Consider the following 13963-nt stretch of genomic DNA (forward strand, 5'->3'; position numbering starts at 1 on the left):
ACCGGCCCACTTAAAGCACTGTACATATACCTTCTGAGCTCCTGCAAAAGTTATCAGATGTAGTCCCCATTTTATCCAAAAGAACAAGAAAATAGCTCAAAACCTTTTTTTGAAAGAGAAAGACCTTTTTTATTTTTTGGTGTTGATGTCCATTTGTGAAAGAAAGAGAATGCAAAATAGCGGAAAAGCTACTGAATCAAGGGGCACCATGTGCGATAAACATGCCAAGTCAGAAAAACATCTTATTTGGTTTCTTTAGTTATGATAATAAGCCTTCGTCTCAATTTTATTAATTAAATCTCCTGATTTTGTTACCCAAGTATTGCATTCACAAAACCAAATTTAACAATAAAGCTCTCATTTTGGGGGATTTATCTGCACAAATTAGATTTTACATGCAGTCAATTTCTCTTTGTACAAACACACACACAAAAAACAATCAAAACATGTCATCTTGCTCAGCTGTATAATTTGATGTAATTTTATTTATGTATGTGTTTATCCCCTGGCGTTTATTTTGGAACAATTGATGTACAGTTTAATGTTCTTTGTTTTTTACTGTATGTCACCAGTTTCAATTAATAATAATAATAATAATAATAATAATAATAATAATAATAATAATAATAATAATAATAATAATAATAATAATAATAAACGTTTTCACTCCAGACCAGCTGGTGGCGCTAATGCACCATGACGCTGTTTGCTCGCCGTCAATAAACCACAGAAGAAGAACAGCAAGAAATGCCGCGAAGCACGAGGCTGATAGGAGGCGGTGTTTGTTTGGACGTCCGTGAGGTGTTTGGACAGTAAGAACGACACGTGGTTCGTGTGGAACTCCCAGCATTTGGTCTTAAATGAGCGAATACGTGTTGAACGTAAAGACAACGTGGCTGTGATACTAGCAGGTGATCGGTGTTCAGAGGACTTTGGAGTTTGTTGGAGCTGAAGATCTTTTGCTGCTGCAGGAAGCATGTCTTCAGAAGATCAGAATGATGAAGAAACCTTCAGACTCCGTGAAGGAACCATCGTCCAGAACGAGCAGGAGATCCGTGGTCAGCGCAGACTGATAGATATCACCTGGAACCCGCAGCTTCAGCTCCACTTTACAGGTATGTTCACTGCATCCTCCTGCAGACAAATACATCCATCAACGTTAGACGTCGATGTTAATGAATTTTGATCAATATTGATCAGAGAAAAAACTGGAAAGGTTGGTCCTGGTTGATGATCCAGCATTAGGTCCAGTTTTCCTCCTCTTATCAATACTGCTAATTGATCCAGTATTCCTATCTATACTTCACTGGACAAAAACCAGGAGGGACAAGACAAATAAACTATGTACATGAAAACAATTTTTTTAAAGAATCATTTAAAAATACATCAATTTAACTTCATTTGCAGCACTAAAATGAAATGACTAATAAATACTAATAATGTGTTTTTGTAATAACAACATACTTTTTTTTAACAACTTCAATAAACAGGGCGATTAGGGGCCAAAATGCAATAGCGTCCTGACTTAAACAATAACAGTGAATTTAAAAAAGCACAATGTTGTATTGTAATCAATTTAATAGTTTATCCCAATTAATTTATTATTATTATTGACGCACATTATGAACCTTCTGCATTTAATTAAAATATTATTGTTTTTTACAGTGGTTCTAGCCAAACAAATTTTCTCCTTTATATGTAAATTTCCTTCACTTATCCTTGATAAACAACACTTTATTGAGTCACTCCACGTGTGCAGTAGGTCGTAAAGTAAAAGACAGAAAAGTGCTTAGAAAATTATTTTCGTTCCCACAACTGGGCACTACATTTAAAATACATTTTTATTTAGACTTTATGCTTCTAGACTTTGAGTTAAAAGTTGATATTATTTATAGTGCTAGTGCATTCGTTTGTTGACGTGCGTGCATCGCTTTAGGTCACATGTATGCTGCTGATCCAATGGGAGAGCGGTAATTTTTCTACATGGCAGCGATCTGATAAACTGTCCGGTCGAGGAAGAGACTTGTAAAAATGTAAAAAAGCTCAATATAGGGATCTATATGCATATTTCATCTATAAAAGGAGAAAAATACTGGATTTTATGGTAAAGAGACGGAAGATAATTAGAAACTACGTGAAACCGTTTTCTTTTTTTGTTCTTTTTTTTATATGCCATAAGGTGAACTAAGGAGAATTGCTTGGAAAATGATTAAACGATTTTCATTCCCACATCTGGGAACTGCATTTTAAATGCATTTTTGTTTCATCTGTAAACTTATGGACTTTAGGTTAAAGGCAGGGCCAGCTTTGGGCATAGATGACTTAGGCGGCCGCCTAGGACGCCACCTGCTGGAAGGGATGCCAAATTGTAATGATTTTTTTTTTTTTTGGATGAGTGAGTGAAGTGTGTTGGGGTGTGTGTGTGCGTGTGTGTGTGTGTGTTTTAAAATGAAAAGTTCAAATAAGTGCGTACTTTATTTTAAATCTTAAGAGTTTCTATGATTAGGTGTTTGACCTGCTGAAGACCAAAAGACTGACCTCATGTTTTGAGTCTTAACTTTTCAAAGAGAGCTAAGAAGTTACATTATTTTTTTATGTAAAGTCCAGAGATTCTTAAAGATTTTTTTTAATGCTTGACGATACACAAAGATCTTTTAAAATCACAAAAAATCTTCTTTTGTCTTTTTGTCCCTGCAGTCCTTCCCCAGAATTATGCGAGTGAAGAGGACGATCTTTACAACCAGCAGAGGAATTTAAGAGTTGAGCAGGAGGAATCAGAGTCTGCACAGATTAAAGAAGAGCAGGAGGAACTAGAACCTCCACAGATCAAAGGGGAGCAGGAGGAACAAGAACTTTCACAGATTAAAGAGGAGAAACAGGAAGATTCAAACCCTCTACTGACAAAAGATGAACAAGTAGAGCTCTGCATCAGTCAGGATCTGAAGCAGGAGACTGAAACCTTGATGGAGATTCCTGCTTATGAGGAAAATGGAAACAATGATCTATTCAATCAGCAGAGCTTTAATGTAACTGACAGTCTGGAAGAAGAAGAAAACCAACATGAATCAACATCATCTTCAGATGAAGAGACAGACCTACAGAACAGAGATAGGAGGAAGAGAAGAGACAGAAGTCATGTCCAAAGTGTGGCCAACTCTCACATGTCAGAAAGGCAGTGTGACTCTGATTTTAGGAAACGCTTCAGGAAGGCAGCTTTGGTTAATACACACAAACCATCTCCAAACAAGAAGAGACTTTCCTCTGTGGACTCCAGTGAAAGTTCAGGAACTGTTAGTAAACTCTTTGTCTACAGGAAAAACCCGTCAGATTACAGACTTTATACCTGTACAGAAAGTGGTCAAAGTTTTAGTTACAGGTCTGACATGAGAACTGATTCAGGAGAGAAGCCTTTTATGTGTAAAGAATGTGATAAAAGTTTTAGTCGTGTATCTCATCTCAAAATACACACGAGAAGTCATACAGGAGAGAAACCTTTTTTGTGTAACGAGTGTGATAAAAGTTTTAGTTGTGTATCTAATTTCAAAAGACACATCATAACTCATACAGGAGAAAAGCCTTTTTTGTGTAAAGTATGTGCTAGAGGTTTTTGTCGTGTATCTCATCTCAAAGGACACATGAGAACTCACACAGGAGAAAAGCCTTTTTTGTGTAAAAAATGTGATAAAAGTTTTAGTTGTGTATCTAATCTCTACACACACATGAGAACTCATACAGGAGAGAAGCCCTTTTCTTGTAAACAATGCAATGCTAGTTTTAGTCAGACATGTAGTCTTAAAAGACACATGAGAACTCATACAGGACTGAAACCATTTCTAGGCAAAAACTGTAAATAATAATCAAGTGAAAAAAGTGAATAAATATGTTTAAAACTCCATTGGGACCATATTATTCTGCCAGTAAATTATAAAACCCTTGACAAGACCTTACTGAGCTTTTCAATGATCTCTGTCAGTAGAATAAAATAGATTCTAAAGTTCTTTACAGAACAATCTTCTGACAAGCTGTTTGGAGATTCTGATTTTCCAGCAAGACTTGCATCGTTCCCTCTCTACTAAAGACAGGAATCTGCTTATTCATAAACATTTGTTACTGATTGATCAAATTCTCCTGACCGGAACTCTAAAAAATCTATGAACTGTTGTGAAGAAGATGAGACACCAGACCTAATAATGAAAATGACCTGAAGTCGGCTATCTGTTCTGTTCTGAAAACACACTTTTTGGTTCTTTTGATATAATTCTCCAAGACTCTTTTTAGGTTTTTATCATCTATAAGCAACTATGACCACATTGTTCAAAATAAAGGATTGATACATTCCATTTAGTAACAAAATGAGTTTAATTTGGATAACCATTTTGCTTGTTAATGAAATTCATTCTTTTAGATACAGCTCTAAAGAGAAATGTGTTTTGATTTGAGACGGTAAAATTAGATTATTTAAGAAATTTTGAATTAGAAAATACTAGTACAAAAATCTACTAAGTTGTTATGGTAACTATTGTGGTTGTAGAGTTGAGTCATGTGAGCAAATACCAGTTTTGTGGAGAAAAAACTATTGAAATGCATTAAGGCAGGGGTGGATAAAGAAACAGACTGGTGTTTCTGTCTTGTGATTCCTGTTTTCTAGTAGACATTAGACGTGTTTCTCTGTTCTTTTTAGCTATCAGTGTTCTGTCCCAATCTGTCCTGCGAGGAATAAAGTGGACGTGAACATCAGATATGTGGAGTCTTTCTCACAGTGTTGGTTTCTGCTATTTGTTAGTTCTCTGCAGGTTCCAACGCTGGACTCCTCAAGTCCAGTTCTACTTTTAGCCTCTTGGAAATTTCCATTTCCTGCATAAACTCCAAATGAAACTGATCCCCATGTTTACAGTTTAGAAAACGTTGCCTGTAAGCCCCTGGAATCAGTTCGTAAGCTTTCAGCAGATTTTACAGCTAAAAACCTGGTAACCAGAGTGCTGAGAAATCATGTTGCGCCTTCCCAATCAAAACCCATTGCAATGTTAACAACTGCGTTTCCTCGAGTCTCCGCCAGACACGCAAAAAACACAAAGAACGTTTCTGGGTTCTTTTCGTCACGGTTTGGAACTAATCTTAATTCACTTAAGTCATCGGACCTGGCCTCAACGTGAACCGGACGCTCAACCTGAGCTTTCTTCTTCTCGATCTTCAACTGAAACAAGAGGAGCTCCTTTAGTTGTTCAAACGTTAAAACAAAATTAAAGCCAGTAGACGGGAAGTTTGAATCATCAAGAGGACAAGCTGAGCCAAGTTTCAGAACTCCCATATCCATCAACTCCATCCTTAAATGAAGCAAAATCTGCTCCTTGCTTAGTCTAATGTCACCGATGTCAACATGAGAATGCTCTGCTAGCAAGACCAGCTGCTTCTTTGTGCACTAACACAACCCACAGTCAGAAGGGGACTCAATAAATGACATATGAAAGATGGTGTCCTTGTTGTTAAAGACGCAAAAAGAAAGTGTTGAACCACTACAATGCGCAGCAAAGAGGTAAGTGCGTCCCGCTAACTGCCTAACCCCAAACTAGCTAACCCAACCCTAGTCTTCAGGAGGCGTAGCGGTGGGGGTTACACACTGAAACTCCGATGGTTAGGAAAAGGGACCAGACAAGCAGGGCACCCACTAAAACCAGGGAAGAGCTCCCGAAAAGGAGAAGGGAAGCTCTGTCGCCGTACCTCCTCATTAAATCAAATGCCAGCGGCGAGCCCCCTATGGGGAAATGCACGTCAACCGGTACATCTCCCCTGAACAGACGAAAACAGGCAACCAGATCGAAGCGCGCGAGGCAACAGAAAAAGAAAATCCCACACGCAACGAAAGCCAAGGCGCACGCAAAACGGCCCCCTACAAACGATGTGGAAAGCACAAAACAACATCCAAGCTCTAGACTGTAACGAAGAGGCGGGGAGACGGAACTGGTTTTAGCATTCAAAACACTTTAGTGTGTATCAGAAAACCCAATGCCATGGAGCCATAGACTGTTTATAAAAATTATTTTTACAGTCAATGCATGGAGCACTCAGAAGACAGCAGTGGCGGAAACTGCGTAGCCGGAAAAAAATACAATTGATAAACTATTGTTCCACAATAGTCAGTTTTTGTAGTCCAACTGTGGGATCCTCTTCCTCTTTTCTCATTTTTCATAACAAGCAAAAAAATGTCTTATTCTAAATATTTTCATTACTGTAAAAACTCTAAGAAGTTTAGACAACAACCTAAAAAGCCATTTGGTAGCCAAAAGAGCCGCTGTTTTTGGAAAATGGATGCAAAAGAATTTAATTTTGAGACAGAATACTCATGTGGAGGGAAACAAGAAAAGAACATTGTTTTTTTACTTTGTCTGATAGTTTTGGAAGTATTTAAAAAAAAAGAGAGAAAAAAAACATTCATAAAAACGGATTATTTAGAAGTATTTTTTTTTTAAATCATTCATTAATGATAATAAATGTAGACTGTTTTGACGAGATATATGTTTAACTTAACCAAATTGATTAATGATGCTTCCCACTTATATAAAAAATGTAAACTAGATTGTGGAGGGAATGTACATCAATACAGACTATTTTTTTTTAACCTTTTTGAATGGTAGTGTGCCGCAGGATTTTTTTTTCATGGAAAAAGTGTACCTTGGCTCAAAAAAATTTGAAAAACACTGATCTAAAGTGTAATCATGTTAAACAAACCTTCGTGTACATAGCATAGGAATATAAAACGCCATCATATGGTATAACATTGTATCATAAAGTGTTAAAAACCTCCATTTAATGTAAAAATTCATCGGGAGGAGGTGGAAAACATTTTCACTCCAGACCAGCTGGAGGCGCTAAAGTACCATGACGCTGTTTGCTAACCGTCAATAAACCACAGAAGAAGAACGGCACGAGGCGCTAGCAAGGCAGCAGCGTTAGCTTGTTTTGAGACGACGGCGGTGTTTTGCAGGGACGTTTTTGAGGTTTCTAAAGAGATTTAGCGATACATTGTTCCACTTCGAACAATAATCTTTAGCTAAAGTGTCTTAAATGAGCGAATACGTGTTGAACGTAAAGACAACGTGGCTGTGAGACTAGCAGCAGATGATCGGAGCTGCTGGCGTTCAGAGGACTTTGGTGTTTGTTGGAGCTGAAGATCTTTTGCAGCTGCAGTAAGCATGTCTTCAGAAGATCAGATAGAGTCTGGTGCTGGAGAAACCTTCGGACTCCGTGAAGGAACCATCGTCCAGAACGAGCAGGAGCTCCGTGGTCAGCGCAGACTGCCTGAGACCACCTGGAACCCGCAGCTGCAGCTCCACCTTATGGGTATGTTCACTTCCTCCTCATCTCCCAGAACATTCGGATCCAGGTTCTACTTTGTATTCTGATATAAGTCCTTCAGGTTGTTGTCAAACATGTCATTGTGTCTCTGGCTTCCTTTTCATTCCGTTCGAACTGGTTTAGTCTGGATGAACCAGTTCTAGAGGAAACTTTCAGAAAGATGAAGGTCATTGAGTCAACGTTGATATTCAGGTTGGACTTTTTGTTGAATCAACATTGAAATCAGACTTTTAAAGTTATGACCAACATAGACAGAAACGTATTTCAGTCATCTCTACACTGAATCGGTGTCATTTACATATTTCATTGATTTTATGTAAAAATAAATATACAATTAAAGGATCATTTCAGCTCTTTACAAACAGGGCTCTAGACTAATTTTTTGCACTGGCTGCATCGGTGTGCCTAACTTTTATCTTAGGTGTATCATCACAACCACCTTCTCGACCACATTACATTTAACACGGCACTTTTATGTGGTCACTTTCCTTTTTCATTGCTGTCAACATCGGCATTAAGAATTGAAAATGATAATTTACAAACTGGTAAACAGCTTTTTATTTGAAGCACAATTCTACGAAAGTGATAAATTACTGGAACAAGTTGGTGCTTAAAGACCCACTTTAATTAAATTTCTCATGTTAGAGGACATATATAAAATAATTTAAAGCTCGAAATTTCTGGGTATATATTTTATTTAAAAAAACAGTTTAAAAAGCTTGAATTTGTGACTATAAGTGAAATGGGCGGACCCAAGTCTCTCTGCTCCATCCCATTCTGATTCATCCATTTGTAGACAAATAGATCCATGAACGTCTTTGATTTCCTCGTCTGACCTGGGAACTAGATCTAAACTGTACAGCTGGATAATATTGCTCACCATTTATTCTTGCACTGTAATGTTGGCGGGGGGGGGGGTTGTAAACTAGCAGGGGAGCGAGTAAACAAAGATTTCAATAAATATCAGCGTGGGGTTGCAGCTTCAGACCCACATGTGGCTCTTTGTCTTTCCATGATGGCTCTCTGGCTGAAGAAAAATACAATAATAGTATTTCTTTAAGTAAAAATTACTTAATTAGCATTTATTTAATTTAGAATACTTAAATGTATAAATTGATGGCTGAGGTGCACATAGATGACGAACTATGTAGGCTTTTACAGAGATGAGATGATCCTGTTTGGGACAGAGCATCTTTTATTTTGAAAATAAGTTATTTGAGCTTATATCAAACGTAAGAAAGAAAAAAACAAAAATCAAATTTTGAGAGATGCTAGTTTATTTTAATATTTTTGCATTTGCTTGTGCCAAAAAAATCGACACAATTCATATTTATCATGGAAAAAAGGCCATGAATGTAAATCCAAATTTCTTAAAGGCTAAAATAAGACTATACAGCACGTTCTAGGTTTTGATCAGTAAAGAACCAACGTAAATGGCTCTTTTACTGTTAAAGTGTTAGTAATGGGCTGGGACAAAGCTAAAATAAGTATCCAGATATATTCCATATGTTCTAATGTATCAAAAATAACAAATAATTACCGTTGACAAACGCAGGTTTTTGTAAAATTTGACAAAATCAACGACAAATCACACTCTCATTTCGCCCTGCTTCAGAAACGGCTCGATTTGGGTCACGTGGCGCGTTGACGTCATGTGAGTGAGACAGCGCCAGCAGCAGAATGCAGGCGGACCCAGGGTGTCTGCAGATACATGTATGTGTGTGCTCTGCGGCAAAGTTGAATTCTATAAATGTCGGTGTTATGGTCCGACGGAGTATTAGGGCCACAAAAAAAAAATAAATAATAAAATTATGATTTTTAAAGTCGTAAATTTACGAGATTTACAATCGAAATGAGCCTATTGTGAATGAACACTGTGAGCACAACCAGACCGACTAAACTGTGAAAAAATTCTGATTTCAACAGGTAAACTGAATGTTTAAAACATTGCACATGTTTGGAAGTTTCTTTGTTTGATTTGCAGTTTATTAATCATTGATGGTGGCTTGCAGGATCTCTGCAGATCCGTTGATGAAACCATCGACAGTCGCAGCTGTCCACCAGTCATTTCTTCCTCCGTGAAAGATCAGATCTCATTCATTTCTGTGTGATGCTTTCATCTGAAGAGGAATCGTTTTGGGAATTTTCAGTGTACTTAGCTAACGTGACAGACTGTTGTCATCCCCTGTTGTTGTTGTGTGTTGAAACGGGACGATTCATGTGGAGAACGGGGCGTACGGAGCACTGTTTACATTCTCATTTTTTTCTGCGCATATCAGAGACGTGCAGTAAGGTGGTGAAAGAGCTTCTGGGTATGAGAATAAAGTGATTAAATAAGTGAATAAATAAATAAATAATAATAAAGTGGCAGACGGTCCTGCAAACATGTCTCTAAGCTCTTTATTTTGCATATGAAACTCTGCATTACCGACCCTGATAGTCAGCGTCATTATTGAGTTGATTTAGAGTCGCCAAAAGGTTCCGATCTGTAAATAAAGCTTCACGAGATGCTCCACGTCTTCCAGCTTCGAGCATGGCTCTGATAAACGGACAGCTTTGGTTTTCATCGGCATTATCAGCGTCACTGTCCTTGTCATTGCCAAATAGTGAGCTCCTACTTTCCGCGCTGCCGGCTCAAATTGATAGGGCTTTACAGTCCTCAAACCACAAACACCCGGCGCCTCTGAATCAGCGTCGCTTTTAGAACAAATGTTTCCACAATCTGAGTCTGAAGACAGAATTGTGGACCTTGAAATATCGCCGCTATCGCTAGCTCCGACAGGCAAAGGAGAAGCCATCTTGTTGACTATGTTGACTCTGGTGACGTCACACGCACCACGTGACCAAAACGGAGCTTTTGACCCGGAAGAGACAGGTTTGCCAAATTTTCCTCAAAAATGCCGTTTTATTTCAATATTTCTTGCTCAAAACACGTCAAAACATTTGGAAATGGTAAATATAAGGCGAAATACAGTTAACACCGAAAATGACCCACAACCCCATTACTAACCCTTTAAAGGTTGCAGACCCCTGGTTTACACCAACAGTTCCGTCCACAACTCAGAGGTGAATTTTTAATGAACTCCTACTGGGGCCCGTATCAAAATGCAGGTTCAACAAATTTAGAGTTCAAACCTGAACTTAGAATCACTGGACTCAAAATTCTCAAACTCAGGGTTTTCGGTTTCAGAACAGCTGAAAATGTTTGATTCAATCAACTTGAAGTTGTTGGAACCAGAATCAGGTGTGAGCGTCACAACCAATAAGAGCCTCGATCAATGGAGCAAAGACAGCACGATTCACCATGGCAACGGGAACAAACACCTGAGTTTTGTATTTCCGGCGACGGAAATTGACACGCTTTTGCAAGCTTATGCTGACTACAAGCACAGTTTTCGCAAGAAAAGCTAGAGAGCTGCAGCGGTAAAACAGAGAGAGAAAAAGCTGCAGAGTTAATGCATAACTGGAAAACTTGCTATTTATAATATCGCTCAAATAAAGATGAATCGGGGAAACTCCAGTCAATCAACTCGTGTCCTAAAAAATGACACAGGTTTTTAGATTTTGGCTAAAAATGGCAGAATCATAATGCAAAGATCACTGGGAACGCTTTAAAAACCGATCAAAGATAATTGGAATAAGACTTGAAAATGCTTCACAGAGCTGAAATTTAAACAAAAAAAAAAAAAAGAAAAACCTTTGAAGTTTTTGTGAGTACAGAGCCAGTATCACTTCATAGGAATGTCCTGAATGAAAACATGTTTGGGTCAGCAGTAATATTTATGTTTTTTGTTAAAGGTGCTTCATGCCAAAAAACAGGATGTCAAAACGATGGACAAATGTCATCATCCAACAAGTGATGTTTCTTCTTTGCTTCCTTATTTAACACTTCAGGTTGATTTTTGAAATGTTCTTTTGTTTTCTAAAACATTTTTTTTTTCTTGAATCCTTTTGGTTTGTGGAATTTTGATTTCTAATTCTTGATGTTTTTTTGTGCTTTTTAAAAATTGTAATTGAGATATTTATAGTGTTTTGCATTGATGTGATTTAACCTTTAGGGCCACCGTAGTTAACCCTATAACACCAATAATGTTGCAGTGACACCTGAATAACTGGCTTTTTTACTTACCATAAATCTTCTACGGTTAACACGATCACTGTGAATCGGCTGATTCTGATGCGGAGAAAAGGGTTTTTTTTTTTCTTTGCTCCGATAAAAAATATTACCAATGTAAAACGCTCATACACAGTCAATAAGAGCGCTGCAGCACAGAACTGCTTTTCTCCCCGGCAGTATCCGCTGATATACGTGGATTATGCAAAGACTTCACAACTGCACAGCACTACAGCAGTCAAAATGTAAACATCTAAAGTTTGACAGGTCGCCGCTTCACATCTGCCAATCAGGAACTCAGCTTTGGGCACGAGACGTTTTCAATGACTCGATCAATTTCAATTACTCGCCTTGTTCAGCTGGTAGAATATTACTCCAAAGCAAGCGTTTTTGTCCTGAACTTTCATCCATTTCATTAATCTGCTGCATCTGGCTCCTTTAGGGAGAAGGTGGGATACACTCTGGACAGATCGGCAGCTTTAGCTCTCGCAGTGGAGCTCACTCGCTCGATATGCCGGCAGACAGAAAGCCGCTGCGGAATGCTGCTTTTCGTGGGGGTCTATTCGAACACGCGTAAAGCAGAATTTCAGACTTGTACCCACGTTTGCATGGACTTCATTGGGGTGGCCGCTGGAATGCGTGCCGACGCATCCGGTGTGTGCACCTTAACATTCACAGACATCCACAGGCAGCCTCGGCCTCATGCTCGGGATCACATGATTGATAGGTGGGAGCAGCGGATTCAGCGTGCGGTGAAAGAGGGGCGGGCTACAGGTTTGCAGCTCAGAGCTTGGGGGGCTCTGATTTAATGGGAACATTCAGCGTGTCAAAAAACCTGATTCCTCAACATCATATGTGTCTCCCATTGATTTTCAGTGAAAAATCCACAGACAGCTGGTAGCTCTTCCCACACGCAGGGGTGTTAGAAACACATTTTTTGACAAGCAGGGAATTTTCCGCAAGGCGGAAGATGGGCGGGGCATGCAAATTTGTTGCACTCATTGTGTTCGGTGTGAAAGCACCTTCAGCGGCTTCATGTCTTCTCCTCTGCCCAGCTGACTGGAGGAATGAATGAATGAGTGAGTGACGCACTGGACAGCCCGGCCGATGTCCCACCCACCTCACCGTGATTGGTTAATTCAACTCTGCACACAACAAGTGTCATTCATGTCAATCTTGTGGGCCACTCTAACATTAATCTTTCATATTAACCTTCGTGCTCTCTTATGGGACCCTTTCATTGAGGTGTTAGCCCTTCCATGATAAAGGTGGACAAGACTTCATGTCTGTCATTGGACACCAGTAGAGATAGACAATCATTGAAAAAAAAAAGTTCAGCGCGCTGTCTTGAGGGGTCCAAATGACCCCACTTTTAATGTAAACAAGCCAAGGGGAGCGAAAGGGTTACGACGGGGGCTGCAAATTTTCGTCCCGGGGGCCGCATTTGGCCCGCGAGCTAGAGACCCCTGGTCTAGAGTAATGGAGAGTGTGGAAAAGAAGTGAAGAGGAGAGTGCAAGCAGGTTGGAATGGGTGGAGAAAAGTGTCAGGTGTGATGTGTGACAGAAGAGTTTCAGCACAAATGAAAGGAAAGGTGTACAAGACTGTGGTGAGACCAGCCATGTTGTTTGGACTAGAAACAGTGGGACTGAAGAAAAGACAGGAAGCAGAGCTGGAGGTAGCAGAGATGAAGATGCTGAGGTTCTCTTTGGGAGTGACCAGGATGGATAGGATCAGGAATGAATACATCAGAGGGACAGCACATGTTAGAGGTTTTGGAGATAAAGTCAGAGAGGCCAGACTGAGATGGTTTGGACATGTTCAGAGGAGAGACAGTGAATATATTGGTAGAAGGATGCTGAGTCTAGAGCTGCCAGGAAAGAGGTCTAGAGGAAGACCAAAGAGGAGGTTTATGGATGCAGTGAATGAAGACATGAAGGTGGCTGGTGTTAGAGTGGAGGATGCTGAAGACAGGCTTAGATGGAGGAAACTGATTCGCTGTGGCGACCCCTGAAGGGAAAAGATCAATAGTGTGTCCATGTGTGTATGATTTTGCAAGAGGAATATCATCCATACAATAAAGGCCATCTATCTGTTAATTTAAATTTCTTAAACTAACATCCGATAATTCTGTCTCCATATGACCACATTTTATATCAAATCATAACAAAAACAGCCTTATAACTAGGGATGTCCCGAACAGGTTTTTTGGGCCCGATTAGATTCAGAGTCATTTGATTTTGTGTATTTTCCAATACAGAGTATCGATCCAATACTTTTGTAAGACATTTAAAAAATGAACAAGTTTAACAGATTCAGGGTTTCCCTTATTTTTATTTTATTAGCCTTCTTTCACCATTTAACTCTTAAAATTCTCAAAATTGATGAGGGTGGTAACTCACTGACTCTGAGAATTGTGATAACGGTCAGAAAATGTCTGTTTAGTCTATACTAGGGGTGTTGCGGATCACAAAACTCACGGTTCGGATCGTGTCACG

The 13963-nt window shown here is 39.2% G+C and overlaps 2 protein-coding genes across 2 annotated transcripts in view; both read left to right on the forward strand.

The window, feature by feature from the left end:
- Positions 1 to 715: 715 nt before the first annotated feature.
- On the forward strand, positions 716 to 4312 carry LOC112141211 (zinc finger protein 436). The gene is made up of 2 exons (XM_036210931.1): positions 716 to 1115; positions 2698 to 4312. The coding sequence occupies exons 1-2, from the start codon at positions 977 to 979 to the stop codon at positions 3852 to 3854; spliced, it is 1296 nt and encodes a 431-aa protein (XP_036066824.1). The 5' UTR covers positions 716 to 976; the 3' UTR covers positions 3855 to 4312.
- Positions 4313 to 6768: 2456 nt separating this feature from the next.
- The window catches only part of LOC112141210 (zinc finger protein 578), a 10753-nt gene continuing 3558 nt past the window's right edge, over positions 6769 to 13963 (forward strand). Inside the window, exon 1 of the mRNA XM_024264299.2 lies at positions 6769 to 7338. Within this exon, the coding sequence (XP_024120067.1) occupies positions 7191 to 7338 (148 nt within the window). The 5' untranslated portion in view covers positions 6769 to 7190. The remainder of the gene's footprint in view (positions 7339 to 13963) is intronic.

Source organism: Oryzias melastigma, unplaced genomic scaffold, assembly GCF_002922805.2.
Source record: "Oryzias melastigma strain HK-1 unplaced genomic scaffold, ASM292280v2 sc00310, whole genome shotgun sequence".
NCBI classification, from domain to species: domain Eukaryota; kingdom Metazoa; phylum Chordata; class Actinopteri; order Beloniformes; family Adrianichthyidae; genus Oryzias; species Oryzias melastigma.

Coding starts and splice junctions, on each gene's coding strand:
- LOC112141211 (XM_036210931.1), top strand. CDS start 977: ATGTCTTCAGAAGATCAGAATGATGAAGAAACCTTCAGACTCCGTGAA. Junction 1,116..2,697: donor GCTTCAGCTCCACTTTACAG/GTATGTTCACTG, acceptor TTGTCCCTGCAG/TCCTTCCCCAGAATTATGCG.